The sequence below is a fragment of the Alternaria infectoria genome (assembly GCF_024043175.1).
Source record: "Alternaria infectoria strain BMP 0036 chromosome Unknown scaffold_16, whole genome shotgun sequence".
NCBI lineage: Eukaryota > Fungi > Ascomycota > Dothideomycetes > Pleosporales > Pleosporaceae > Alternaria > Alternaria infectoria.
The window spans coordinates 317,041-331,766 of NW_026250705.1; the positions used below are offsets into that span (position 1 = coordinate 317,041).

General features: G+C 51.1%; 4 protein-coding genes across 4 annotated transcripts; 1 reads left to right on the plus strand and 3 right to left on the minus strand.

Annotated features, from left to right (window-relative positions):
• Window positions 1–706: 706 nt before the first annotated feature.
• On the minus strand, window positions 707–1,277 carry J4E92_008353 (uncharacterized protein; the record flags this gene model as incomplete). The annotated part of the gene is made up of 3 exons (XM_051499705.1): window positions 707–919; window positions 976–1,105; window positions 1,162–1,277. 3 exons carry the CDS (start codon window positions 1,275–1,277, stop codon window positions 707–709), a joined length of 459 nt encoding a protein of 152 aa, XP_051350081.1.
• A 2,626-nt stretch (window positions 1,278–3,903) lies between these two features.
• Window positions 3,904–6,459, plus strand: J4E92_008354 (uncharacterized protein; the record flags this gene model as incomplete). Its single annotated transcript, XM_051499706.1, has 1 exon — window positions 3,904–6,459. The coding sequence occupies one exon, from the start codon at window positions 3,904–3,906 to the stop codon at window positions 6,457–6,459; it is 2,556 nt and encodes an 851-aa protein (XP_051350082.1).
• Window positions 6,460–9,864: 3,405 nt separating this feature from the next.
• Window positions 9,865–10,549, minus strand: J4E92_008355 (uncharacterized protein; the record flags this gene model as incomplete). Its single annotated transcript, XM_051499707.1, has 2 exons — window positions 9,865–10,503; window positions 10,544–10,549. 2 exons carry the CDS (start codon window positions 10,547–10,549, stop codon window positions 9,865–9,867), a joined length of 645 nt encoding a protein of 214 aa, XP_051350083.1.
• A 1,341-nt stretch (window positions 10,550–11,890) lies between these two features.
• On the minus strand, window positions 11,891–14,429 carry J4E92_008356 (uncharacterized protein; the record flags this gene model as incomplete). The annotated part of the gene is made up of 3 exons (XM_051499708.1): window positions 11,891–12,618; window positions 12,669–14,104; window positions 14,161–14,429. The coding sequence occupies 3 exons, from the start codon at window positions 14,427–14,429 to the stop codon at window positions 11,891–11,893; spliced, it is 2,433 nt and encodes an 810-aa protein (XP_051350084.1).
• Window positions 14,430–14,726: the final 297 nt, after the last annotated feature.

The window sequence follows — 14,726 nt, forward strand, 5'->3', positions numbered from 1 at the left end:
GCCCTGATCCCCAGAGCCATATCGTCGACCTGCCATGGTCCCTGCCAATCCCGACATTACATCACGCAGTCAGTTCATTTTTGACAATCACTATTCAGCGTGCATTAGCGTAGAAGGCCAGAATACCATGTGTAGGTTACATTGATCTAATAAGAATCCTCATGTGCGCGAACACATGATGACGCCGCAAAACGCTCGTGTACACGATGCGCTTCTCGTCGTACCTATGAAAGCCAGGCATTATCTATGTCTATTTGAAGTAGAATCAACAACGACTAGAAGTCTTTACTTGTTACCGCTACCGGTACCTTGGCCAGAGACGCCGCCACGACGACCGCCTTCTTGTTCATATTCGCCGTATGTTTCTGGCATTGTAGTGAGTTTGTTGGGAGGGATGCTTGTGTTGAAGATGGTGGTCCTGGATGTGGTTATGGTGATGGTTGTGTAGGAGTGTAAGGTATGAGTGTGATTGGGTTGGTGCAGCACGAGAAGTTTATTTGTAGTAATTAGGCCGACGGTTGTTGAGGCACCATGTGAGGCGGGTGTCAGGTGTTGTGAAATCACTTGGCTGTAACGATACCAGTCACTACGACTGCATAAGACATGTTCCACTGTAAGTAAGATGTTTGAGAAGATGAAAGTCTATTAAAGTTCAATCCTAAGTCTAATGCTCCTATCTGTTACTCCAAGCCTTGCTCGTCCACATCTAGTAAGTGACCTCTCCGAATTCCTCGTCAGCGAGGATCATGTAGGTCTTCTCCTCGCTCAGTTCTATGTCGCACTCCGCGTAGTCGTCGTATAGAGTGGCGTTGAAGAAGTTGCACATGTCCTGAACGATAGGGCGTGCCTTGCCGAGCTCCTCAAACGAGCAAGTGCCCTTACCGCCGAGAGCGGCAGGGAAGGCACAGGGCTCAATCGCCTGTTACGGTGTCAGAAAAGTGCTACAGCTGGGACTAGGACCGGCATGATACTTACGGCAGAGTAGACGCTGTAGTTGATGCAATGGCAAGTAAAGTCATCGGGCGCACAGCCGTCAGCATGGTTGGCCTTCTCCTGGCACTGGTGAAGGCACTCGGGCATCCATTTGCTGAGCTTCTTGTTGTCCCTAGCATCATGACATTAGTATAGATACAAACGAGGTTTTGGAGGGCCTTAACATACAAGCACTTGTACTTCTCCATGTTACCATGCTTCTCAGCTTGGGTAATGTTGTAGGTGTACTGGGCGCTGACCGCAGCGGCAACTGAGAGAAGAGTGGCGATTTGGGAGAAACGCATGATGATGATTGTGTGGTTGTTGGTGAGGTGATGTGTTGAAAGTGATGCTTGATGTTGTACTTCGATTAGAGTGAGGATGTTGCCCCTCTTATACACCAACTTTCGCACTACCCTCACCCTTCTCAGATAGAATCAAAGCGTTGTGTGCTGGTAGCAAGTACCTGCAGCTGTACCATACAGTCCCAACATTGGATGTGTAATATTGAACCATGCAGGAACGTCCTCCCGCATTGAGCTAAGATGTGTTAGCGCAACTGTCAAATGGATGCGCCGGCAGATTCTCCGAGCCCTCACCTCCTCTGGTGTCCCTCAACGTTGGCCCGGACAGCACCATGGTCGGAGCGGAACACGCATCACACCTGGCGGTGACAGGAACATTAGCTGGAGGGAGGAAGCGGTCAACTCTCCCAACATAAATGACAGAAACAACAAAATATCTCGCGATCAGACATCAATGTCAGTAGAGTGTTATCGAAGGGGTTTGCCGTAAACGATACATCAGCATTTCCATAATCGGAAATGCGCTTGTGTCACGATGAAGACAAAATGAGCGACGAAAGACAGGAAAAGGTGCGGTCCAGCGAACAAATCCTGAGGCATTTCAATAACATGAGCCAATCATTTGGCAGTACCGTGGAAGAAGCCGATGCATTGACAATCTAGCGAAATAGGGGATTAAAAAGGAATAACGACCATACTGGCGCCTGGCTAGGGCTGACAAGAGACAGCGTAAACTTGTCATGAAGATGGACTCTCTCATCTGATGCGGTGTGAGAGGATTGCGCAGCTGACCGACTTGCGCATTTGGTTGAGGTGGTGGGAGTGATGTAGAGCATCTGTTGTTGCCCAGGTGGATGAGCCCCTTGTCCTCAGGCGAACCTTTCCGAAAAGGTTTAGCATGTGGAGCTCCGGGACCCCGCCTTACTTCGACCAGACATCTCAACCAGCAATGAGGTTTACTTGCTTATTGTATTGAGACCCGTCCCCTCACCGCTGCCTGGTGTTCGACAGGAGATCACAACTTCGACTTTTGCAGCTGCTCGTTGACGAGTGCGGCGAAATGCGGGTGTGCTGCGCCTATGGCGTCGCATTGCGCCTCCGACAACACGTGCGCAATTTCCAACATCTGCCTGGCTGTTCTTACAGCAAGATACGTGACGATTGGATCCGAAGGCTGCAGGGCTCTCAGAAGACGTAGGTAGCTGGTCATCTCCGCGACAAGGCCTTCATGATCAATAAGACGCTTGATGAACGGCTGCAGATCTTCCACAGCGTCAATACCGAGAGCGCGCATCGCCGCATAGCTATACAGCCAATACCACTTATCTTCGCCATCGACTTCTGGGTCGTCGGGAACGAAAGAAATCGTCGTCCTGCTTCTGAAACACCGAACAAGCCAGTCGAGGAGACACATGGCGTAACCTGGTAAGATAGGGCCCATGGCAAGAGCGAGTTGCGAAACATCTGGGCATTCCTCATAGCCGGTTCGAACAGCCTGTGAAGCCGCAGCGAGCGCCCAAACCGAAATTTCGATGGCATATGGACGGTAGCCGCTCTCAGCTTGCTCGGTCATGATTTTTTTGAAGTACACTAGGGGAATTGAAGCTTGTAGACTTCTAGACGAATCGAATTTACGAGAAAACAGGCCCTCCGCCTACCTGCGGCAACGAATGCTTAGCGATAGTCTTAGACCTTTCGGCCCGGGCAGAGCTACAAATAAAAAATTCCTTAAATTGTTAGAAGGTAACTCTCTACAACGAGTACTACGAAACTCTATAAGCCCTTTTGGGCATGAAGAATGACCAAGGCTATGAAGTATGGTTGTGGTAGCGAGGGGAGGCCTCGCGCACACAAAATCCAGCTCTGATCCTTCTCTTCTTTCTCTCTCACACCACTTCGCCCAGGACACCAAGTAAGTACTGCTGTTAGTCGTTGCTGTTGCTGCTTGCTCGGTCATCTGACGACTGCGATCGAGGGAGACGAGACCTTTGGCAGCAGAACACTGGTGGGCGTAGTCCGATGGCGCACCCGAATGAGACGCGACAAGCAAAATTGGAGGACCTTCCAGGAGAAGAGCGCGTATTTCATACGAAAGACCTCCAAATGGCTGCTTCGGGCTATCGTCGAAGGAAGCCGTAGTATCTATGTCCATGTTGCCGAAGCTCTCTTCGAGTTGTGCGCCTGCAACTGTAGCTTGGTCGTCTCGATGGTGTAGCGGCAGCATTTCGTTCCGAGGTTGTTTCTAAGCTTTGTAAGTATGTTAAGCCGGATTGAGGCTTTGCAATGCTGCGACGGAAAAATATGGCTCTTCACTATAGGCTGCGCCTGCCTGCCATGATTGGCAACAGCGCCTGCAACGCCGTGATGACGCAACTATGCGCGCACAACGGTACAACTCGTTCCTGGCGGCGCATAGAATAAACACTATCCTTCGAGAAGGACATTTCGAAAGTATGGCCGTAGTGAATGTGGGTGACAGAGACAATACTAGAGCACGTGGTACTAGCGCGACAATGGACCCACACAACACCTTTGTCTCACTCACCTAGTCTAACTTGCTCAACTCTACACACGACCCTACGGTATCACAATCACAAATCTTGTGCTATCATCAATCATCGACACCATGGCCAGGAAACGCAACGGCGGTTCGCACCAAGGGACGGACGGCGCCCACAATACTTACCCCAAGACTGCGATGACTACCCATGTTCAATATAAGGCAAAAGAAGGACTCCAACACCAAGACCAAGCAACACAGCAAGAACGCGGCCGTAACGGTGCACGTGGATACGGTGGCAGGCGTGGACATGGCGACCGGCGGAGCAGGTCGCCAGGGCGAGACATCCAACGCGAACAACAAGCCAAGCACCGAGATAACAGGCGCTCGCGTACCCCACCCCCAGCCAAAGAGATCTGCGATAGGCCAATCAAGGTCCAAGAACTCCGCGCAAGTGCGACTACCGACGTCGTTGCACAGGTTTCCCGGAAGCGCAAACAAGAGGCAACTGAAGATGATGGACTGCATGCGAAGAAGAAAGCGCATATCGGACCTGGAGAAATGAAACCGACTATAGTCGCTCACGGAAAGGAACATGCACGCGCACCAGCGGTGGAGAAAAGTGTCGATGCAAACAAGAAGGTCCCTAGCCTACTTGACCTAAAGAACATGACCGAGGATGACAGGAAGAAGCTCCGTGATGACAAGTTCAAACAGAAACCTGTTGTTCCTAGCAGACCTACTGTATTGGAGACAGTCTCTCATGAGCTAAACAGCCCTAAGACGAGACACGGTGTCAAAGACGGTTGCAAGATCACAGCACCCGAAGCGGAGCCGGAGGCAAAGGCCCTTACTCCACGGACCCCAAGTCAAAACACCAAAGCCAGCTCGCTAAAGCAGTCCGATGCTAGCACCAAGACCGCGGCCACGATGCCGCCCGATACATCCGTCACCAAGGGCGCCGCCTCAACCCCCAAGTCACGGCAACCGAGCGCAGGGAAGGAAACACACAAGATGGAAGACGCAAAGGCTGGCGATAGCAGGGAAGGTGTCGCCAAGTCACAGCCTAGTTCTACTCCAAGTCAAACAGTCACGCCGCCGGCTGAGCGCAGGAAGCGGAAGCTTGTGGAATTAGAGAATCCCGAGGTAGCTTCGCGCAAGAAGACCAAAGCGAGCCACGAGGCTATAAAGAGACGGAATACTAAGATCAAGAAGTCTCTGGATGATCACCACTTGTACGCCGGTCAGGATAGCTTCCCAGATGAAGGAGTTACCTTTTTTGACTACGACGTTTACAGCATACCCCTCCTATGCTCTCATACGATTAAACATCAGTACCCATTCGAGCTTATGGATGAGCCTTCGGACAGGCTGAAACGCTCCTTCACTGATGACAACGAGGTTCATGTTTTTGGTCGTAAGATGCTTGTTCTGCGGCAAGAAGCGCTTCGCCTATCCAGGAAGAAGTTTTGGACATCCGACGACCTTGGCCGCAAAGATGCCTCGAAAGTCGAGCCCACTAGGGATATTGGCGACTGTGATCTCTATCTTTACAATGGGAAGGTTCACGTCGCTACCGAGCGAGGACTTCTTCTAGCAGCAGAGTACCTCAAGCTCATCAGAGTTCCAGACACGCAGCCAGTGCGTTTCTATGGGAACAAACCCGCTTGGATGAGCCAAGTCACGCCCAAGCCGGAACACAGACGCGTCTTGGAATCATGGCATCCTAGTGCAACCTTGAAAGAAGGCGGCTGCATCTCGATCACGCACAGCTCTACCGTAGTAGTATACGAGCACGGCGTTTTCGACATCGACCCCAACACCGGTGCGGAGACCCGAATGGCCTACGGTGCGCGAGAGGATGATGGCGTTGTTGGTTGGTTCGACTATTCGAAAACATGTCGTATAGACTGGCTCAAAGACCCAGAACAGACAACTACAACCACACACGACCCTACCATCATTGACTGGTCAACATTCGACTATAGTCCTCTCGCAGCTCGAGCTGCAGCTCAACAAGCAGCGCAGCGTAAGTTGACAGCTGCAACGCGGGGAATGGCAAAAGTTTATGCTTCCACGGCACCACTCCCGCCGATCACACCAACATTGGCATCTCCCGCGGGAAGAGCAGCGACACCTGGCAGCAATGGCGAGCATTATCTGTCTGAACTTGCGCTTGCAGCGGAAAGCTCGTTACAGTCTTTGATGCATGCTGAGTCTCCAGGTCCTCGTGTCTCGCAAAAAGAGGGAGAATCGCCACCGTCGAAGGTCAAGGATGGACGTATTTCGCGTCATGACAGTCCCAACTCCCAAGTTGGACAGATTGACAATAAGGGCAGCAGCGATGTCACTGGCGAAGACGATGTATCTCAAGGAGCCATCGATGCCACGTTATCTACACAAGTCGCAAACGTTGGGTCTGTCGTGACACAAGAGACGGCGATGGATCCGTCCTTGAGTCCTCACCAGGCCTCACCAGGTCGTGACGAACCTGGAGGATATCAAGTATCCTCGCACGAGCCTGCGGCTCCGGCCATCAAAGCAGTGCGACCGGACAAGCCTCTATCTACAGTATCTCAACGTTACGATGTTGAGGTAGATTGGGACGATACCGACATCCACGAGGACGATGAAGCTCAAAACCAAAGCCCAAATCACAACAAAGAGGACGAAGAGCTTTGAGTTGGGAACAAAATTATCCTGAACCTTACTGCAATGACACAGTCTACAGGAGTGAGACGGTCATAGGCTCTTGCAAGGGCATTGAGCAGAAAGAAAGAGACGGAGACTATACCAGTCAGTGCGACACCGCTAACCTGGGTGTCGTCATTGATGGCGAGGTATAGGACGGATTCAGTACGATTGGCCTTGTGGAGTTAGTAGAGGAGCAGCTCGCTGCCTTCGTCTGCACAGCATGGAGCCGGCCATCACCCAAGACGCTGGCATTGGTCACGAGCACCAAGCATACGGTGCAATCTTGCCAAGCAGAATCCCAACACATGTGGATCATGCCATCCCAATGTACCACAGGAGGCTCTGCCAGCATGGCCAACGCTCAGGTCTCTTCCTTCGCGATACGTACGCGACGATGCTGAGACCTTCTTTGCCTGAGAGGGAAGAAAACCTTACCAAAAAAAGATAAAAGCAGAAAAACGCCAAATCAAACATGAGAGACGAAACCAAGCGCCAAAGCTGCACACCTCTAGTCTCTCAGCATACCCACCACTTGTCTTGTCTAGCGGATGAATGTCAAGTTCTTGAGGCAGGTCAAACATGACCGAGAGCCCCAAGACAGGCATGCGTCGCAAGCGCATCATCACAGTCAAGTCGCCATGCACCCCCGAAGTTACACGGCGCATCAAGTGTTCACGTGCGAGCGGCCCATCCACGATACCCAATTGCTTTTCTCAGGCGCAACTTTGAGAGCTTTCCGAAAACAAGGAGCGAAGAGCGAAGATAGTCGGGGGAGCATGAGTCCATTTGCATCAATACGAAGTTCCAACCGGGCACTGCGCGGGTCGCACATGTGCTCGTAATACGTAGCTTTTGGTCTCTGATATTTTATATAGTTCCATCATCATAGATAATCGAAAAAAAAAAGTTGTAAATTTCGTGGTTTGGGCGGCTTAATCTGCCAACGGACTGATGTGATACGTGACCATCTCACAGCGTATTGGTAGACTTCAGAGTTCTTCCGCTATCTAGCTTCCTCACATGCGTTCCTGTTCCTGTTCCAGAAGCAGTAGGGTTCATCGGCAGTGGCTTTCTCTTTTCAACAACGTTGGCCTTCACACTCTCCGTCTTCTCTTCTTCAAGCTTATTTGCTAGCGCTGACCCGCTACTGACAGATAGTCGTAACTTTTTCTTTTTGTTGTTGTGCGCGCGGAACCTGATGAGTCAGTGCGTAGGTGGACAATGCGACAATGAGACTCTTACCAGAAGATAAGGAGCGAGAGAATAAGGAGACCGCCAACGGAGCCGCCTACTGCTGTACCGACTGTATAACCTGTTCCGATATTAGTAAATAGAGGGGGTCTTCCAGGTTCCTGTGCATTGTGCGAATACCTGTAGAGAAGCCTGAAGGTTTGCCCGAAGTAGGTGGTAGAGCACTGGTCGGATTTGGCGGAGATGGAGATTCTGTCGGAACAGCTGTCGGAACTGGAGATGGATTCGCTGAAGTAAATCCCGTAGGCACGGGAGACGACGATGATGATGTTGTTGTCGTTGTGGATGGTCGCGTTATGGTAACGAATACCAATTGCTGGCCATTGAATAGAGAGCTTAGTCCCGCAAACACACTGGAGTCCGATGTAGATGACGAAGAGGCGACGAGTGTAGTATCAAGCTGTAGAGTAAGTTTTAGTTTGGCTGATAGAAGGTTGGGTTTCTTACAAATTGCGCGCTTGTCATTGTGATGAAATTGAGAAGGAGCAAGTATGAAAGCAACGCTTCCATATTTGACAGCAAGAAGGAAGAGATAACCATCTGGAACCCAACCTTGAGAAAACACCTGATCTATGTATTTACCTCTTCTCATGTGTGTGGGTCTCAGCCGCAACGAGGCGTCGGTCTAGAAACTCCACAAGTTTGGGGGCCAAGCTTATCGCGCGAAGGGGAAGTTCAGCTGAGCGATAAGGCAGACTTCAGCCGCATCACGGCTGGCAACCTCTCTCAATAAATATATCGAACGTTTCAATCTCCTCTTTCTTACTTCTTGATACATACCGGTTTCGACAATGGACCTATCGGGATGTCTCGCTCTTTCCACTCGAACCGACTTTACAGCGTACATCGATCTACTCCGCAACGCCACAGGCGGAGACTTCAGCCTTGTGAAGGATTGCAGAACTAATGTATGCGGAGCATTATGGGGCTCAGGGAATCCAGACATCAGCGGTATCGGTATGGCGATTGGATATATACTTGAGAGCTTCATATGCGCATGTCTCGTGGGCACGTCGATGTGGTTCGAAGGAAGCGCAAAAGGCCATCCGAGCATGGGGAGGCTGTTAGTCGCGAACGCCACAAGAACCTTTTTCGACAACGCTATCTTCTTTACCTTCGCGATTCAAACTGCTAGCATTGTTACACTTTCTGGGGTTGACTTTGGCGTAAACGCTGTTGGAATGGGCGGGTTCACGGTCGAGATTGCTTGGCTTGTCTCGTCGCTCACGCTTCTGCCTCTCCTTCCAATGGTGTTGCGACCGGAAATGTTCTTGGAGGGCGGCGCAACAGATGCTGCTAGGAGACGGTCGTCTAGTGGTACTGATGTTCCAGAAGATAGATATGAAGAGCCAGGAAGCGGCGCCGATGGATACCCCGGGCCTCTCTCCGATGCTCGTAGAGGACAACGTTTTGTCTTGTTTGTGGTATGCTGGGCTATGGGCTTTTGCCCTTTCTTCTCTCGCATGGGAGGGACTTTTGGTGAGTGGCGACACTATGTCAAAGGAACACTGTCTGACCAATGCAGGCGAAAGCCGAATCGGAAGTTCGCCAAACACCGCCATAAAGTTCGAAGAATGGAGCGTGATCGCAGGCGTCTGTTTCGAAGGCGTTAGCACTATCAGCTCACATGAACGCAACCTCACCACGGCGTTTGGCATTCTCAGCTATCTGCTGTTATCCATTGTGGTCATCTCGAAAATTCTTTCTTCCGCTTTGGAGGACATGGATCATAAACAAGCCTGGCTGACAAAGTGCTGTTCTACGTTCGATGGAGGTATTGTTGGGTTGTATGCAAGACTAGCAATCGATGTTGTCGTCGCCATCGCACTGGTTGTGCAGTTCTGGGCGTTCTTTCGGCTGCGACAGCTACAAAGTGTGATGATCCGAGCAGCTGGTGGAAGCTTCCCGGACGGGCAGTGGACTTTTGGTCAGATCGTCGCGACCGTTGTCTTTGTTCCGGTAGCTGCCGAGGTCATGTTTGTATGGAAGAGACGCTCACTATATCTTGATAGAAGCATGTAAATGGAAGTTGCAAGAAGATGGGGTATCAGGTGGACAATGATATGTGTGACAAAAGCGATGAGAATTGGGGTTTAATAAGAACTACGGCATACTGGCAGTAGCCTTGGTACTACCACGACATCATAAATCGCCCTCCCCGGGACCGTTCTCCTTGTAGTCCTTCCGACCTGCCAATTGATTCGTCTCTTCTTCATAATAGTCATCTGCATCGAGCACATCCGTCGCGTTCCTCCGAATGTACTTTTTGTATTTTCCAATGTTGAGTGGAAATCCGTCATGAGCCGCAGCTGTACTACCGTTCTTGCGGACGCCGGACCAATGCTTTATACTATGACCGATGACAGGCAGCTCAGGGGGGAGAAGAAATGTATCTTTGTGATAGGGTTTTGCACGGCCCGCGGGATGGGGCCAGTGAGTGAGGTACTTTCTCTCCGAGTTCTTGAAGTCGAATGGTTCTGGTGCTGGTGTTGGTGGTTCTTCTCCCGACTGATTATCAGCATCTTGCGCTTCTTCTGGCGGTTGTTCGCCGGGCTTATCCGTATCATCTGATGACTCAGTATCGCTTTCAAGTGGAGGTCTGACCTTTCTGCGATCTTGCAAGGTCCTGCGAGGATAAGTTCCGATGAAATGACAAAGAACTGGGTCAAGGACAGCAACACCCCTGGAGTAAAAGCGCCCGACAGTATGCTCCAGGGTGGCGAGATGACACGCATTGATCTTGGTTTTGTACATCTGCATGACGATTTTGTCAATGAGTGGCTACAACGTTGGGTGTATGGTCAGTCTATGTCTTGCAAACAGGCATGCATCGGGGGAGTTGTTTCTTACCAGTTGCACGGATTTGGGCAGGCCTAGCTGCAGCATAGCGTTGTATAGATGGATTTTTTCGTCAAGTGCAGCTGGAATTCCCATGGTGACAGCACCGTCAGGCCCTGTTGGCTGGCGTGCGCGCCTCGTCTCCTTGGGTGGTCTTGCATCGTCCTCTTTGTCTAATTCATCTCCTTTGCGATTGATCTGTTTTTGCATTTTTTGTAGCCATGGAATGACGTATTCGTTGATTTCCTCCGGTCGTATGAACGCCATTTGATCATCAGGTTGTTCGGCGAGTCTTTTTCCACTAACGCAAAAATGATAGTTGATGTCGAAGTCCTGAGTCGATAACTCGCCCAGAGCAGCATGATGTTGTCTTGGATAACGCACTGGCAGATGAAGCGTCTTGGCTCCCGGATTGTATGTGAAGTGATCATCAGCGAAGGTCGAACACTTCCTCAAAGTAGCGCGATCAACAGTCGTTGGAATAGTGTATGAGCTTTTCCGCCTGAACTTTTTGATGGTTTCCCAATATCCCTCCCTCTCGCAATAGAGCGTTCTATACTCTTGCTTGTCGATAATGATTTCAACGTTATCACTAGAAGCGTCCGCAGACTTTTGGTTGTAAACGTCAACCTGGTCAATGTATCGATAATGATCCGCCAGACTCCGTGCTTCATCGTCTAAGTATTGATCGTGTTTTTCAACAACTCTTCCATTCGCATGATAAAGAACCATGGTGTCGTCTGGGTATTCGTCGGAGAAGTTGATGCTTGAATTGGTGGCTCAGAGGATGTGATGGTGATCTTCAGCAGGACTCGAGAACTCCAAGGTTCGCTGGCAGAAGATACCAATTCGATACCGCAGACTCTTTGTTAATATGGAACTCTCTGACAAAGGCGAAAACTTCCGAAGGCATCGACGCGAGGCATCACTTTCTTTGAGCGCGCCGTATTCGGCACAAAGCGCGTTTACCAACTCAGCCATGCGGAGTATAGTACTCCAATCGACCGCCATATGATACCGGACACGGCATCATGTAACTTTAGACGCGTGTTTATTTGTTGGAAATGTTGATGCAAATGTGGATAGGTGTGAGGATTGTTGTTTAGGAGAGATACATTGAAGCGCTAGAAGGTTGTACCTCGGTTGCGCCGGATACGGCTAGATCAGAAGACCCTCGATCGATGAGCCCTGGAGACCATGCTGCAACATAGCGCTGCGAATTCATATTGGACTAATGGTGTTGGATAGTCGCATCTGCGTAGTGTCCAGTCTTCTCACCGTCGACTACCCTCTACACATTCATGTTAACTCATCAACGTCCTCCACCATCTTACTTCCCCCCACCACCACAAGCCCTCTCGAGCGTCAAAAACGCAAAATGCCCCCCAACAACCGGCCTAGCAAAGAACCACGGCCCAGGAAAGCCCCCATCCCCCTCCGTGACATAAAGATCCGTGAACGGGCGATCGGTAACAGTCTCATTCAACCAAAGCGCCACGCGATCAAGAATCTCAGAACGCACCTTCTTATTCGCCACGGCAGCAGCTTCAAACTCCCAATCGGACTTTGTGTAAAGATGACGAGAGTCCAGTGGTAGGCCGTATTTCTGCATCACGGTGGAGTACCAGTCACTCTGGAGGTTGTAGATTTTGTCGGGGATGAAATCTTCGGTGATGGGTGAGCGGCTGGAGGAGTGTTTGGAGGGTGACAAGGGTCGTTGCGATTGATCGTTTCCAGATGCGTAATCTGGTTGTTCTGAGATGGAAGACGAGTTTGTGATGGTGGGGTGGAAGCAGAGTACGGCATCGGCGTAGAGCGAGTATAGAGTGGTCCAGCTGCCGTACCAGTCGTAAGCGAGTTTGGCATGTGTGCCATCGCGTGACATGCCGTATTCTTGCCATTTCTTGATGTACGTCTCGGAGATGTTGCGGTAGTGCTTTGCGTCGCCGGGTCGATCCATGAGGTCAGCGATTTCGCTGAAAGCTTTGATGCCGACAATGCCCTTCAAGGCAAGATTCGTTTGAAGTGGCAGCCAGCCAGCGAAGTCATCAGTGCACACTGTGATACCCGTTAGCTTGTAGTTTGAACTATCGCGAGTCAATGCTTACGCTGGTTGTGGGGCTCAAGAGCGTCTTCGACAAGATAGCCCGTCCATTGCTTCCACAGGTCATAGCTGCCTTCCAGCCACTTCTTCGCTTGGTCAATGCCTTTGGTGCTTCCGCCCCAAGTCTCATCAATATAATCAACTCCATCGTGCAGTCCGACGCCGTTCAGAGAGAATGCGTTTGCTGCATCAGTACTACGGTCTGCGTCGTTGCCGATAGCTGACCAGATGGACTGAGCTTGTGCGTCGGAGTTGTAGCTTAACGAGTTGACCAGTGCCAGACCCATAATCAGCATATCACCACACTCCTCAACAGGCATATACTCGTCCCTTCCATCGGCGTGTCCTGTCAGATTAGGGAAGTGTGCGCCAAGGTCATGCATCGAGTACTTGTTGGGATACTGGCCGGACAGCTGGTGTTCCAGAAGTGGCTCCAAGAGATATGCCAACCACCTAGGCTGGGTGTACAGGAAGAACGGGAAAGCCGGGAAGATGACATCAACCGTTTGACTGTTTCCGTTAGAGGAGATCTCTTTTAGGAAGAGCAACGGGTTGTCTTTGGTTCCGGAGAAGCTCGTGGCACCCATGACTTGTCGTGCAGACAAGGCAACAATATCCACGTAGTTCGTCGAGCCAGATTGGTAGGCATCGATGCGCAGCTGTTCCGAATAGTTGCCAGCGAGGCTCTTTGCCATTGCAAAATCGCCGTAGTGGAATTGAATGAGCTTGTCGTCTTGAGGGAACCAGGACTTCCACAACGGCCGCATGAACGTGAGACCGCGAGCAGACGCATATTGTGTGACTGGATCTTGGATGTGGGTTATCGTAAACAGCACGCTGTCGCTGTTGCTGCTGGATTTGGAGCCAGTGGTGGACGAGTTTGCCAGCTTGAAGGCTTTCGCAAACGCAAACACGGGCTCTTCATCCATGACGGCGCGGAAGTTCCCATCGACCTCGTTCTGCAACGTTCCGGTTCGAGCAAACCGCTGGCGCAAGAGCGCGGATGTGCCCGATTCATGGCGCGCGTCGACTGGCCCAGTAAAGTGCAGCTGACCCCACTCGGGCTGATCGTTCGTCTCGGTGAAGAGCTGCTCAACCTGTCGCTTGACTTGCCACGTCTTCAGCTTATCATTCAGACCCGGCGCGACATGCTGGAATAAGCCCCATTCTATGAGGCTCTCCCTCTTGCCGCTGACCCATTGTCCGTTCACGTCCACGTATATGTTGACATCGAACGTTCCTTCTACGTGTATAGACAGGTATGCTGCCGGTATGGTCTGGCGCAAAGTCGAGGTCGGTGTGATGGGCGAGAGGAAGGACAAGGTGATCTCGACGTCTTTCGCTGAGCTTAGTGCGTCGGGCGCTGGTATCGAGTACGTAAGGTTGGTCGTCGACGCGTCGTATTTAGCACCTCGGTATATGGGGTATGCTATCGTGTAACTAGTACGGACGGGGGTTAGCAATGGTTGCGCTCCGAAAGGTTAGAGTAAACATACTCTTTGTCCTTTTGCTCGAGAGAATCATGTGGTCGGCCGAGTAGCGGGTACACTTCGTTCGTGTCAGGGACAGACGCCATAACACTGAACCCAACCTCAGATCCAGTCCAGAACATGGGCCATTTGCTCCATGGCTCTTCCCTTGCGTTTTGCAGCCATGTGCTCAGATATGGGTTCCGCACGATCAACGGAAGGACGGGTGGTTGGAGAGTCGACGCATCTGCCACGCTTGCTAGGAGCGCCGCAGCGGCGACAGTAAAGGGACGCATGGTGGAGTTCAAGAACTATCGTCGCAAGATCGATACCAAAAGAATATGCTCGACGCTATAATGACGAAATCATGAGTTATGGGCTATTGTATACGCAAAGAAGCGTGAAGCACGCAACAGTGTTGGAGCTGTCAGCTGGGATGGAAGCTCGAGGTAGCTGCAGTTTGCGGGGTTGTGGAGGAGCGAATCACGGCGCGGTGCCTTGCATCATCGTGCCGATCGGCAATCGTCCCACGTTTCATCTTACGCGTCCTGACCTCATGACATCTCAAATGTTGATTGAGTAGCGTACAGCAG